Here is a 15,184-nt window from a genome sequence, read left to right as displayed (position 1 = left end):
GTCTTTTCGTAATTTCTGTATCAAAATCAAAAGAGCTGTTTTAGTAGAAAACATAGTGCTTTAATCTCTGTTCTGCCATGCACTGGAATGCTAAACATGATAAGAAGGAACCCATAGCTTGAGGCCAGAAGGAAAATTTCCCTTATGACAGTAACAAGCAGAGGCAAAAGCAAAAGATAATAGTAATGGTATTTGATAAATTATTTACAGGAAGTTTGGAAGTTTAACTAGTTTCTATTCCTCCCCCTCTCTTGTTTTTTTTTCAAATTTTTCATTTCTGTAGTAACACAAACCAAACCAAACGGAATTTCCATTACCTTTTTAAAAAACCACAGCAGCAACAACATTCCCTTGGATAAAAAGCTCTGTATAACTTTAGGGATGGCATTATCTTCCTTTGAATAGAAAATAGTCCCCCAAATCTTTGTCAAATCTATTAAATTATCTAAACATTAGTCAAACACCTTACAAATTTATTTATAGTCCCAGTGGTAGGCCAATTCCTGTTTATAGTCAGTCTCTGTAAAACCATGCAGGTCTCTGCAGCAATTTATGTATATGATGAAATGAGATCCCAGGTCATAAATTGTGCCTCACAGGATATGTTTTGAGGATCCATAGAAATTAACATCTGACAGATTTCTAGATGTTCTCTTTCACTGGCAAAATCCTGGATGTGCAAGGCTGAAACATACACATCTGATTCACATATACCTAGATTTCAGACATGAATTTGAGCAACCTCCAGGAGATAGTGAAAGACAAGGAGCCTAGTGTGCTGCAGTTCATGGGGTTGCAAAGAGTCGGACATTACCTAGTGACTGAACAACAACAGAATTAAATCAGTTACTCTTTTCTACAACTTGCTTAATTTTTTTCCTCTGAATGAACGGTTGGTTGATGTGTAATCCTATAGCATTTTCATGAAAAAGCCCAAACCATAGCATATGTATGCATTTTTAATCATTTAAAAATCCTACAAATTCCCATCACCATTTTCCACTCCTTGAACTCAAATGCTGACCTCTTAGATGTACACTCTGAAGTTTTATAAGTAGAAAGAGCTTAAAAGAAATTGACTAACGTTTACAACTCTGAAATATCAGCATAAAATTAGTTCCAAAGAAACAAAAGTATATGGATAAGAACCATGTACTGCTTTATCATCTGAAGGCAGCTGTCACATGGGGGTATAACTTTAGTGCCTGGTGAAGTTAGGTGAGACACTAACTTTGTAGCCAAAACGGCTTCTTTTCTCTTTGGTTTGCTCCTTGCAAATTTCAAAATACAGGCACTTTTATGGATGTCTGGACCATGATCATTCTGGAACCACAGATTTCTTAAGCCTTTTCCATGCATGAGAGTAATTAAGAATTTATTTTGAAAACTGAACAATTGTGAGTTAAATGTGGCTATGAGAGAAGCAGACCAGATCACTGAACTTTCCAATGTAAAAATAAAAGTCAAGACAGAATATATAATACATAAAGTAATACACAAGACAGAATACATAAAATAATCACTGAATAAACACTATGTCAGAGCCTGGATTCACTGCATTCTGCTGGTGACACAACCTTATCATTGTTGCACAAAGGAGACCATAAGGATTAGACCTGACCTGGGACCAGGGTGAGGGGAGTGAGGCACTTGCCTCAGGTATAAAGAGGAAGAGGTCATCAAAGAACTCAGGAATCAAGGTAAATAATAATTTAATGCAATACTTTAGAAACTCAAAATTAATGCCAAAAAATCAGCATTGAACAAATATCAGAATTTGAAATAAAGCCAAGCTCTGACAGGACCAGGATTTGGGTGAGGCCAGTGAGGTGCCCTATGTAACTACAGGTCAGATAACATTTTTAAATTTTAAATCTTAGCAAATTAGAGGATATATTTATACTTTTAAAAATGTCTTTATTTACATAAACTTCAAATTTAACTGGGTGTTCTGTAATTTTATGTGCTAAATCCAGCAACTCTATTGCCAAGGGTAATAGAGATGTTTAAGATTGTAAGTAAGGTGGTTATAGACACACATTTTGTGAATAGATAGGAAACGTGGGAGACCATATTCTACCTGGCATCAATAATGTGCAACTAACGGTATAGCACGTGTTCCTAAGGTGTAAGGCACTGTGTTGGTCACTGTGGAGGTGGGAGTGGGGGGCACACAAAAAGCAAGTAACATCCTTACACTTGAGGAGCTTCTAATCCAGTGAGTGATCCCAACTTGAGACCAAAAACACTAACAGCTATGCAGAAAGACTAGCTCCCTACAGGGCTAAATGAGATGCTCAGAAGAAGAAAATGCTGCATTTGGGAAATCAAATAATATCACAGAGGGATGGGAGGATTTAGCCTGACCTTAACTCCTGGGCAAAATCTGAACAAGAAAACTCCTCTGTCCATGGGATTCTCCAGGCAAGAATAATGGAGTGGGTAGCCATGCCCTTCTCCAGGGGGTCTTTCCAACCAAGGGATCAAACCCAGGTCTTTGGCATTTCAGGCAGATTCTTTACAGTCTGAGCCACCAGGGAACCCCAGATAGGAAAGAGGCAAGGTCAAAGCAGCACCAGGACAAGAAATAGCAAGGCAGGTACTAGGAGAACAGTGGGTGGAATGGCCAACCTTTTCTCTACCATGTGAAGGGATCAGTTTGACTACCATGAAGACAAGTTATTTTTACAAGAGCTTCCTTATAGGGTGATTATTGCAAACTATAGTTTGATCTGCAAGCTCAGAGGATTCCAGGGACATTAGCATTCCCACCTTTGTGCGGTTGAGATTCTCTTTGTATAATATTTGCCATTTAGTATCTCCAGCTTTCAAATCTTTGGCTGAAGGTAATTCAAAAACTGCAGTTGACTTGGGTGCCATATTTGTTTTCTTGGTTTAGAGCAGCTGGGGAATGGTATAGGCAGGACTGGAACTTAGGGAATTGGGGCCACCAGCAGAAATCATTCACTTAGTGGCCCTTTGTTAGCACTGATTACTTTAAATGTTACCAGCATTGGAACAAAGATAATAATCCCTCAATGCTCAGATTTACATAGAAAATGTACTCTCCTGTGCTCTGTTATGATCCCAAGTAGAAATACTTTTGAATTATCAGCCTAAATTGGACAAGAAGCCAGTCACTGAGAGAGGCCAAATAAAAAAGAGTCTTGCTTCATAGTGTTAGCCCTTTGTGGTTCTGTGATCTTGGACTAAAGATTTGCTCATTTTTTATGTCTGAGTTCTCTCATAAGTACAATGGATAGCATGATATATGCCCTGTCTTCTTGACTGGGTTAGCAGGACAATCAATCATGGTGTCAGTTTGCTGGAAACAATAAAAGGCATTAATAGTATTCAGGGTAATTAGGAAAGTATTTCTACTGTGGGGAAAACAAATGAAAGTATTGCTTTGGAAAATATACAGAAACTATTTTTAGATCACCTGGACTTTGACTTTCTCCACTCAGGCAGATAATATATGAAAACCTTGCCAAAAACTGGAATTCTTAAAGGAAAAGTTACTTCTGTTTAAGGAAGGGATATTTGGGGCAGTTCATTTTAAACAATTAGTCTGGGATACTGTAAGAGGTGAAATAAGAGATAGAAACTCCAGATGAATATCTTTTGCATATAGGTCTGTGGATATATTTTTAAATAACTAAAAGATTTGGTCATCATGAACAAATTCTAGTTTCCAGGGAATCAACCAGAAGCCTCACCCAACTCTCCCTCCCTAACCCTCCAGGCTCTACAAACTAAAAATAGTTTAACAAACTGAAGTGAAGGGAGAGGTCCATCTTCATTTTGACACCATTGCCTAGTAATTAAACCAAAATGTGTGGTCTTCATCCATTTACTCCCTGTCTTTGCTGAACAAGAAGGAAATGAAAAGCAGTCGTAAGCACTCTCTGCCAACAACTACCTAGGTGATCTTGCAACTTCTCTACACTCCAGACTTATCATCTGTCCAACGGAGGGAGCAGACATGAGTGACAGACCCCAGGAAATGGGGGAGCCCAAAACCTGTCAAGAATTCATGACCGTGTTTCCTTGTTGTGAGGACGTTCTCACTGCACTGCAGAAAGAGCTGGGACTGGCTGTCAGTCGGGGTTTTCTCATCTCTAAAATGTGAGTAAATGACTTGCTTTGGGGAATTATTGTGAACCTAAAAAAGACAGGATCTGGAGCAGGTGGTACAGCCCTGACTCAGCAGAGGTATCTTAATCGACTTCTTCTTCTTCCTCACCCCTCCATTCCTCTCAAAGGTGAAAAGAGCAAAACCCAGAAAGATGAAATCACTGATTCTGATCATACGGCCTCACTAGCATCAGACCAGGACCTCTGGACTTCCAGCCTAGAGCCATTTCTATGCCATATCTAAACTGTCTCTCATCTCTTAAAATTCTAAGATTTTGTGATTTCATGGAGTTTCACGTTTCTTTTCAAAGGCCATCAAAAAAAAATCTCAGTTTGCGTTTATCTGCCCCATCACATGCTGCCTACAGACCCTGTGTACCTTTCTCAAGTGCTCCCACTTGCCTTTACCTTTACCTGCAGAGAATGAGTTTGCAGTAGAGATAGCCATTTACTAAATATCGTTTAAAGAAAAAGAAGAAGAGACAGGCGGGAGCATGCGCTCACACTGCTTCAGGCGGCTTTCCTAGCTGCCATCTGTTGTGCTAGGGAGGTGCGTGTTTATTAAACTTTATTTGTTTTTGTCTTTGGGCTCTATTTTACAAAACACATTTGGGGCAGATCTGAGGTTGAACTGATGAGAGAAAAGGGGATGAATTTCCTGATTTGGCTTTTTATAGGGGGTCCTTTAATCACCCAGCTTCTGGCTCTAAATTTAAGTCCAGTTTGCCAAAGTATCAGATGCTATCAAGAAGACTTTCCTATTTTTAGTTCAATACTACAAAAAAATGATTGGGGACATTAATTGAAATTTTGATTTTTCACAATCACTCTTCAGGAAAAAGACAATATCTTGGTTCATTTTTTAATAATACTATCCTTTGTCCTATTGGGAAATAAAAGTCCCTCTATTTATTAAAAGAGGGTGTTCATTTTTCTTCTTTTTCTCTCTCTCTTTCATTAAATATCCATCATCCTCTCTGAAACATTGAAGAGATATGCAAAATATTTAAATTCTATGCTGAATATTTCACAACTTCCTGTTTTATAAAACAAAAAAATAAGGAATAGTAATGTTTCAATTTCTAAAATTGACTGAATATTAGTTTAAAGGCTGTTCCCCATTCCAGCCCCTCGTTCTACCTTAAACACATAGGTTAGTACAAGAAGTCACTCATGGAGACCCCAAGAATATAAATCTACTATTTCAGTGCTTCCATCAGATCTGTGGTTTCATGTTAGTTTCAGGGCACGATATTAATATGTTGGAAATGGCTGTAAGAAGGCCAACATCCAAAGCTTTGTTCTTTTTCTCAATGGTACCCGCAAATTTGATTGAATGTATGAGAAATCTTCAAAATATTGTATAGTGGTGATTCTCATATATTGAATGTGTGGCTAATCAAATGCCCACTCTTCAAATTGCTGTCATTTGAAAGAGACGAAAGTCAAAATCATCAGAATGGCAGAAAGCTATACTGCTCCATCTCTTAACACATTTTCCTGTCATTTAAACCTATGATTTAGACAACAGGAAGGAGGAGAAAAAATCATCTATTGATCTAGTGGTCACCCTATCCTGTTTGGAGTGTTGCCCACCTACCTTCAGACCCTGCATGTAGAAATCATATTCTTATTACAAATAGCACCGTTATTTAAAGAACCTGGAACACTTTGTAAAATCTTTATATTATGTGTAAATCACAGTCTGAGAATGTGAACCTTTCTAAACATTTCCTTTTCACTACCTATGGACATTTCTCTTAGAAAAGAAATGGGCAATATCTCTTTAGAACGGATAAAAGTTTAGCATCCGCCGCAAATCAAACCCATGATCAGGATCCTTTAACCACATAAAATTCCAGCTTTCCTGGACTCTGAAATAGGGGTGGGAGGATAAAGATAGGGAAAAAAATGATGATAATGTGTTAGGGCAAAAATGTATCTGATGTTGCTCTGCCAGGCGTTATCAATACTCAAGGAAAGAATCATCACTATGTATGGTTAGAAAATCAGGATGGCTTTGTTTGTGAAACTCCCAGACCATACCTACTAGCCCAGCAGTGTCAGTACACATATCAGGCAATGCACAGAGAAGGTCTGACCTGGAGAGTTCAGGGCACATTGCTCTCATTTCCATTCTCCCAGCAACCTCTCTTGTGTTCTTTTGGTAAACCCTCTAACTTTTCCTTCCGATTCTCAACCAAGGAGTTCTGGCCCAGGGATAAACTCATGATAACATTCAAACCAGTGAGATTCAGCTATAAGGTGTTGGTAAAATTATTAAGAAGGAGGCATATTTTTCTCCACTGGGATTGATAAACTGGTAGCAGATACACCCTTAGCTGGTTAAGGTGTCTTTGAAAATGGGTATCACAAAAAAAGCATAGCTGGGGAGTGGAAAGAGGGGAAAAGGTAGGTGGGGGGAGGGGGATAAGGAGAGGGAGAGAGGAAGAAGGAGAGAGATGAGAAATTAATTTGGGGCTGAAAAGAGATGAGATGCTAGGGAAAGAAAGCAAAAGGGAAGGCAAAAGAAGAGAAGAGAAGGGTACGGGAGGTCACCTTTTGGAGGCAAATCACATTGGTTAATAGTATTCATTATATACTAAACTTGTAAAATAAAACTCCATGATGGTACGGTCTTTCCTTTATTTATCACTAAATCTTGGCAGCCTGGAGCTTTGTCTGGCATATAGTAGGCACTAAACAAATTTTATTATTATCAGTGAATGAAATGCATGGGTTCCTGAATCTAGCTGTACCTAAATCCATTACTGTCTATCAATGGATTTCCTAGTGTCATGAGTTAACAAATTCCCCCATGTTTGTTGATGTTGATGTCCCTAGCAACCAAAAATGTCAACTAAATCAGAGACCTTAAACTACCAGACCAAAATGATTTGAAGGTGGCATGTTAGAAAGGGAAAACCTCAGCAAGTTCCCCATGGATGTAGCTCAGAGAATCAAGGGAGCTCAGACCTTGGTTTCACCTAGAGAGCTTTTCCCTACACTAATCACTGTCAGAGCTCAAAATCCTAATATTGTATTCCTCCCCTAAATCCAGTCAGTCAGTATACTTGAGAATTTATCCATCAAAGAGACCTTAGGATTCTTGCTGTTCCTCAAATCCTTCTGCCCATGATGACCAATCACACTAATGTATTGGCTGGCCAAAAAGTTCATTCGGTTTTTCCTATAACATCATATGAAAAAATCTGAACACATTTTTTGGCCAACTCAATACGTCTCCAACACTACATCATTCTTTTTTTTTTTTTTTTTTTAGTTCTACCAGTTTATTGCTACCAACCCATTTCCCTCCACCCTCATGCACGCATGCTCAGTCATGTAACCCCATGGACTGCAGCCCACCAGGCTCCTCTGTCCATGGACTTTTCCAGGCAAGAATACTGGAGTGGGTTGCCATTTCCTTCTCCATACACCATTCTTAATATGACCTGTTGAGACCAAGCTTTCACTTCCTTGGCCCAGTACACCTCTCAGTTTCCATTTAGTGCTTACTGCATCTCTACTTTCTAGTAAACTTTTGAGCCTGTGCTTTAAGACTTCATAAATGTTTTTTCCTTCCTGTAACTACCTGTATCTCTAGTCAATTTGTTCCTTCTCAACAACTCACACATCTGCCTCATGTTGGTGCCTGGCTGAAAGGGGTTATTCTCCCTTTGACCTTTTGCCTAACCAGGTTCTACCCATGCTTCAAGGAACAGCTCAAAATCTTCCTTCAGGGAGTGTTTCTGTACTGAGCTAGTCCTTAAAGACCTTCCTCTCCTCTGACCATATCCTTCTATTAGGTACTGTGGCAAATAATACAGATGTTAATGATAGGCCATCCTGCATTGTTTATCAAATTTTCATGTTTCAGCAAAAAGGAACCCAAGTTTTCTATGGATAGTGAATGCCTTGATTTTCTCCTGGAGTACTCAGCATAAAACCCCTAAGATTCCAAACATATGCATTAATATATGATATTTGTTTTTCTCTTTATGACTTACTTCATTCTGTATGATAGCCTCTAAGTTCATCCACATCACTTCAAATGGCCCAATTTTGTTCCTTTTTATGGCTGAGTAATATTCCACATCTTTTCCATCCATTTATCTGTTGATGGACACTTAGGTTGCTTCCATGTCTGGACTATTGTAAATAGTGCTGAACACTGAGTACATGTGTCTTTTTGAATTATGTTTTTCTTAGGGTATATGTACAGCAGAAACTAATACAACACTGGAAAGCAATTATATTCCAATAAATAAAATCAAGAATAAAAAAAATAAAATGACAGTGATTAAAAAAAAACAACTCCTAAGAAGTGTTCCAGAAACACTCATTTGTGGATAGAAGGACAGAGGGTCCACGTAGGCACCTGGGGTTAGAAGGCAGGTATGGAAGGGGTGAACGATTTGGAAAATGTGGGGTCCTAAAAATAAATTTCACCTACTTCACGATTTACTGATCAAAACGACAGGAAGTGGTTGGCACCTGTGTAATGTTACAAGTCTTGTTCTTTGATTTATTTTATCAACACAGGGGTAGTCCTCAGTGATTATCTGTCAGGCAACCCTGCCCTAGAAGACAGTTTCCATCAGAGCTCCCCTTCCCCAGCTCCCAAGCTTGGGTGATTGCTCTCACCTTTGGGTGAGAGCAATGGTAAATTAACCACATGCACCCTCAAAGCCTATGGGAGACAATGAACTGAGCAAACTGCTAAAAAATGCCATTTTATCTTCACAGTTGAGATGGAAGTAGTCAAGGCAACGCAAAATTTCCATTGATTTTATACACACACACACAAACACGTATATACCCATACTATATAAATGATTTAAATTTCAATGAAATTTAAGCTTCTGCTTCATTTTTCTGTGCATATTCCCCAAACCACTCAGTTGCAGTTAAAGGTAACAACACCTAAAAGATCCCCAGAGTCTGGCAATTTCCAATATCTCCAAAAGAAGATCAATAATTGGGTCCACACTGCTGAGACTTCACAGAAATTGGAAAACACTCAGGCAGACAGTTACTTTGGTTTGCAGAATGTCTATCTGGGTGGGGACCCCAAGCCTTGGTCTTCCTGTGCTTCATCTGCCCGTAGATCAGAGGCCAGTTCATACTGTGATTCCTTCATCACCTCCCCCAGCTCACAGCAACCCATCCTCCACTGAGTGCCTATAGCCACCTGCATCATTTATTTGGTTGCCTATTTCCACTCAGGCAACAATTACATACTGCACAAATCTCTTGCATTGCTAATTGAATTTCAGATGTCACACTCTAAAACACAAATATATAAAATGCATAATTATAATCCTATACTATTCAGAAACTTGTCATGACTCTATGTCCCTTCTTCCCAATTAGAAGTACAGGAGTTTAAAGATAGTGTATTAGTCAGCTTGGGTTGACATAAGAAAATACCACCAACTGGATGGCTTAAACAAGAGACATTTATTTTCTCACTATCCTGGAGGCTAGAAAGCCAAGATCAAGGTCCTGCAGGGATGGTTTCTCTCTTCTTGGCTTACAGACATGGTGGAAAGAGAAGTCAAGTAAGCTCTCTAGCACACTTCTTCTTATAAGGGCACTAAGCCGATCATGAGGGCCCCACTCTAATAACTTATCTAAACCTAATTATCTGCAAGAGGCCCCATTTCCAAATACCATCACCATGGGGGGCTTCAACATACTAATTTCAGAGGCAGTCAATTCAATCCATGTGTGCGTGCATGAGTGTTAAATCACTTCAGTCATATTCGAGTCTTTGCCATCCTGTGTACTGTAGCCTACCAGGCTCCTTGTTCCATGGTATTCTCCAGGCAAGAATACTGTAGTGGGTTTCCATGCCCTCATCCAGGGCATCTTCCCCACCCAGGGATTGAACCTGTGTCTCTTGTGGCTCCTGCATTGCAGGTGGATTCTTAATTGCTGAATCACTGGTGAGGCCCCAAGCTTAAGACACTAAATATCAAAAAAGGAATGGGTTTGGTAAAATGGTACTTCCAAGGGCTGAGTAAGGTCCTGACTGGGACAAACAGGCCATTCCAGAAAGCACCTGGGACTGTTCTGTTTGCCAACCTTACAGGAGAACAAAATGAAGAAGTTTCCCTGGTGACATTGGGAAAAGAAAATCCACAGATTGGGAGTGCCTGGCACTTCCTGCGTGCCCAGGGAACCCCCAAAGAGATTACCTGGCACTCTTCAGAATCAACACTTATTCTTTTCCTGCCCAAATCAAATCTGACCTCTCTTGGTCCTTGCAAAACCTGTGAGAACCACTTTTCCCCATCCTCTCAGCAACCCCACCCCCAATCTATATCATGACACTTTCTTCCCCTTGTCACACTTCCCTCCAAAAGACCAGCACTGTCTGGAAAGTAACACTCAGGTCCTGGTCACTTTACTTCTTATCACTACAGGGGAACTAAGAGAGAATAACATTTCGTTTTTAATTAAAATAACTAAAGACATATTTTAACTACTTATAAATTAGCAAGCTCCAGTCTAGAGGTGTTAGCCTCATTGCTAGCCCGTTTTCTTTTCAAGCCTTGGGCTCTATCTCAACTTTTCAAACCCACCCCCAAGCCAGACTAGAAAGCCAGGCTGCTCCCACCCCCAGCACCAAAGTCCCAAGGCCTCTGCCACATGACCAAGGTCCAAGCACAGGGCACTCCTCAGGCTTAGGTGAGTCAGGGATCTCTCGAAGGCCCTTCTCCCTGAAAAGCTTGGAATTTGACCCATAAGGGAACCATCTCAGGGGCCCTTTGCTCACCCTTGGAACTGATGAAAACTTTATGAGGCAAATAGTACTTTTTTTTGTAGCACAACAGTTAAAAATTAAACTAAGTAGAAAGCAGACCAAAACCCTGCAACACATGTCTCACATGGTCCCAAATATTCCTCACTGTGTGGCTCCCATAAACACCATCTGCTGTGTTAATTTGTAAAGAATTACAAGGTTCTTAAAATTACACTTTGCTCTCTGTAGCGTACACTGTGTCTATTAAGGCGGAGAGTTGCGAATATGCATCACGACTAGCCAGACACTGAGATCTTTTTCCTTCCTATGCTGGGATCCTACTGAAAGTTCGCTAAGTCTGCATGGAATTCTAAGAAGTGTATCGTACTCTCTCTAGACCAGCTGTAGGAAAAGGATTCAGGACAAAACAAACACAGCAAAATCTTGGCCTGGATTAGAACCCTAGCATCTCATACATTTTCAAGTTGTATGCGCATCCTCCCACTTCACTGAATCCTCCTGATGATGCAAAGTCCTTGAGTGTAAGTTAAAGAGAGTACACAGCCAAAATTGAGAGAACTTCTTGGATGAGACTTAATCCTCCATCATGAAGTTCTGACCTCTTGGGGCCCTCAGAGCCCTTAGGTGGTAGCTGAGGGTTTCTCAATTGCTCATCCCTGTCTACTCACAGAGCCAGAAGGGCAGCATCGTGTTGCCAAGGACATCTCTCTGACAATTCAGGGCTATAGTGTCGGGCCACTAATGTAAGCTTTTAGGTGGATTACATTCCAAAAGGCTTGCTGGTTATATGATGGTAAATGGTGGCAAGAAATGCGAAGGGAACTAGGAGGGTCTTAGGCTGAATAACACACGGCTGGAAACTGTCGATGTGACATAATTGTTACAAATGAAGCTCCCTAGGTCCCTCTACCAGGAGATTCAATTCTGTGGCTCAGGAGTAGGTTGGAAATCTGAGTGTTTATAAACATTTAAAAAATTACAAAGTTCTGGAAATACAGGGATCGTTTTAGCGGGTCCCGAGCTGATGAATCATTTTATTAACTAAAATCTTGCTAATTAATACCCAGGAATCTACATTTTCATATTGCCATGAAATTCTGTTGCTCAGCCTAATTTGGGATCAACGAGTTTTGCAACAGTTTCCTAGTAGTAAGCCTGAAGTCAAACCAAGGATCCACAATGAAGGCAAATCTGCTTAATTCCTGATGACTCAGTCACTGATGTCAAAAACATAAATTTCGTAACCAATCCACTTAAGTGGAAAAGGAAAGTCGTACCGCCTGAGGATCCAAACAAGATAAAGCAGACGTAGCCTGTCACATCACGTCAGAAAAAGTCCCTGAAAAAGAAGATTAAACCAGCTCCCCCAAATTTCTTAGCTGCCATGGTCACATCTACATGTAGACATTAAAATAAGGCTGCTTGATACATTGGACACAGAAATAAATGAGGCATCTGACCTTACTAATGCACAGTGAGATTTACAAATTTATGAGATCACATACACAGAAAAACAGGATCCTGATCCAGGCAGTGTTTCAGAGTTTCTACTGGTAAACCCAAGTCTACACTCTGCTGGTTTCTCAACATTTTCTGAAAATTTACTCCCAAATTCCTCTCCCTATGGCCCCAATCTCTCTGCTTCTTTGTAAGTACATCCCAGTTTTCAGAAAAGTCTGTCTCTGAAAACCCCATAATAATCTCCCAGACGCTAATTGTGCCTTTCCTCTCAACCCAATCATCCTCTACAGCCCAGGTCAAGCTCTGTCTGACCCCACAGCCCACACAGAATCTCCCTTCTCTCAACCACAGCAGCAACTATTACAGTCCTTTCTGATGTCAGGCCATAGCATCCCCCTTAGACAAATCTCGGAGCAGCCTTCTTCAGGCAAGCTGGCTCTGAGCGGTCTCCCCCCACATCACTCACAGTCAGAGTTCTAGCTAGAGCTGCCCCTTGACTTTCAGGCTGTCATGAAAAAAGGCAGGGATAGTATTAAATGTGGTTGCTTGAATTTTCTCTGTTCACTCAGAGTAAGCTGTACTGCATTGCTTCAAATTATATCGTCAACTTATGAAACAGCAGATTTTTAACACTGACTGTAAAGGGGAAAAATACTACCAAACCGGGTTGGCATGCTAAGTCACTTCAGTGGTGTTCAACTCTTCGCAACCCTATGGACTGTAGAGGATCAGACTCCTCCATCCATGGGATTCTCCAGGCAAGAATACTGGAGTGGGCTGGCATTCCCTTCTCCAGGGGATCTTTCCGACCCAAGGTAGCAACACACAAATTGTTTGATGACCCCTCTGTCAATTACATAACTAACACAATCACGTAAAATGAAAATCGTGTAATCATGTTTTATACATCGACGTGTGTATGTGTGTGTTGCAAGTTCACTCACTGCCATTATCTCTTTCAGTTCAGTTCAGTTCAGTCGCTCAGTCATGTCCGACTCTTTGCGACCCCATGAACCCCAGCACACCGGGCTCCCTGTCCATCACCAACTCCTGAAGTCCACCCAAACCCATGTCTATCGAGTCGATGATGCCATTCAACCATCTTATCCTTTGTCATCCCCTTCTCCTCCTGCCCTCAGTCTTTCCCAGCATCAGGGTCTTTTCAAATGAGTCAGCTCTTCGCATGAGATGGCCAAAGTATTGGAGTTTCAGCTTCAACATCAGTCCTTCCAATGAACACCCAGGACTGATCTCCTTTAGGATGGACTGGTTGGATCTCCTTGCAGTTACTGTATGGTTACTGTTTCCACTAATAGAGTGTAAACTCTGTTGAGAGAAAGACCATATCCCCACTATATCAGGTACAATTCCCCAAAAGGAGTTTCCTTGCACACAATAAAGTGACAACTGCCATTCCCACAGGACAGGTGGAGTCAAAGTATGTTATTCTCAACCTTCATTGGCTGAACTGCAACCAAGGACTACTGAGAAAGATGGAATCCAAAAATCCCAGTCCTTTCAGAATCTACTATTGACTTGTTTATTTGCATCCATAACTATCTATCTGGGCCACAGGCAATGATGGGAATGCATACTGCCAACTCTAAAGGTCATCTCAGTCTCTTGAGTGCTTCTGACACTAAGACTTGGGGCAAGTGAAGATGGATGCTTTGATAAAGAAACCAGTGTTCCCTCATTCTTAAATGAATGTAAATATAATTCTTAAATGTAAAATGACAATGCAAATGAAATTTTCAGTCCACAACTACCACCTGCACATCGTTCTGAGCTTCTCCCAATCCTTCCCCTACCTTCAAACAATTTTGGAAGCAGACACAAACAGTACTAAATTATATCTTGGTTCTGCTAGCTAATAGCTGTGTGTGTATGTGCAAAGTCACTTCAGTCATGTCCAACTCTTTGCGACCCTATGGACCATAGCCCACCAGGCTCCTCTGTCCATGGGTTTCTCCAGGCAAGAATACCGGAATGGGTTGCCATTTTCTACTCCAAGGGATCTTCCCAAACCAAGGATTAAACCTACATCTTTTAGTCTCCTGCAGTGGGAGGCGGGTTCTTTACCACTAGCGCCACCTGGGAAGCCCCTTGGCAATTTATTTAAGCTCATTAAATCTCAATCCTCATCAGTAGAACAGCGAAAAGGATGCTTAAAGGATGCTTAACCCTATATTGGGGTGAGATGAATGTAGGCAAAATATCTGTCTCCAACTCTACCATGAAACTTGCATCCAATCAGCAGGTTACTGATTGTGATTTTTTTCCCCTTCTTGATAGTAAACCTCTTCAGGAGAGGCATCTGAAGCATGAACAGTGTCCAGCATCTGAAGCATGAACGGAGAGATTTACTGTCTAGGAGAAAACATCGTTTTATAGATGAATTCAGGTTTACACAGACTTGCCATTTGAAAATCTTTTAACATCTGAGTGATATTTAAGACTTATGCAATTTTCACCATTTTAAAGTCTATTTATGTTGTTTAGTCACTAAGTTGTGTCTGACTCTTTGTAACCCCATGAACTGCAGCACGCCAGGCTTCCTTGTCCTTCACTATCTCCTGGAGTTTGCTCAAATTCATGTCAGTTGAGTCAGTGATGTTATCTAACCATATTATCCTCTGCTGCCCCCTTCTCCTCTTGCCACCCATCTTTTGTGGCATCAGGGTCTTTTCTAATGAGGCACCTCTTCGCATCAGGTGGCCAAAGTATTGGAGTTTCAGCTTCAGCATCAGTCCTCTTTATAACATATTTCAAATACAAGGTAATGAAAAAGGAGAACCAGACATGGATCCTGAA

General features: G+C 40.6%; 2 protein-coding genes across 20 annotated transcripts in view; one reads left to right on the top strand and one right to left on the bottom strand.

Moving 5' to 3' along the window:
• The window catches only part of CTNNA2 (catenin alpha 2), a 1,291,223-nt gene that overhangs the window by 288,238 nt on the left and 987,801 nt on the right, over positions 1-15,184 (bottom strand). The gene's annotated exons all lie outside the window — the stretch shown is intronic.
• Positions 1-15,184, top strand: part of LOC145547317 (uncharacterized) — a 75,793-nt gene that overhangs the window by 15,257 nt on the left and 45,352 nt on the right. Inside the window, exons 4-5 of one of the 3 annotated variants that reach the window (XR_014083727.1) lie at positions 3,746-4,128; positions 4,266-4,418. Coding sequence is in view for 2 of the 3 variants with exons in the window: in XM_081596618.1 (XP_081452744.1) it covers positions 3,955-4,128; positions 14,666-14,723 (232 nt within the window). In the remaining variant the exon portion in view is untranslated. Of the gene's footprint in view, positions 1-3,745; positions 4,129-4,265; positions 4,419-14,665; positions 14,876-15,184 lie in introns of those variants that run through there. The other 2 variants (XM_081596618.1, XM_081596617.1) reach the window with 2 other exon arrangements.

Source organism: Giraffa tippelskirchi, chromosome 4 (assembly GCF_054371585.1).
Source record: "Giraffa tippelskirchi isolate mGirTip1 chromosome 4, T2T-mGirTip1v1.2.pri, whole genome shotgun sequence".
NCBI lineage: Eukaryota > Metazoa > Chordata > Mammalia > Artiodactyla > Giraffidae > Giraffa > Giraffa tippelskirchi.
The sequence above is the reverse complement of the archived record's forward strand: the minus strand, read 5'-3'. Positions and strand labels throughout refer to the sequence as shown.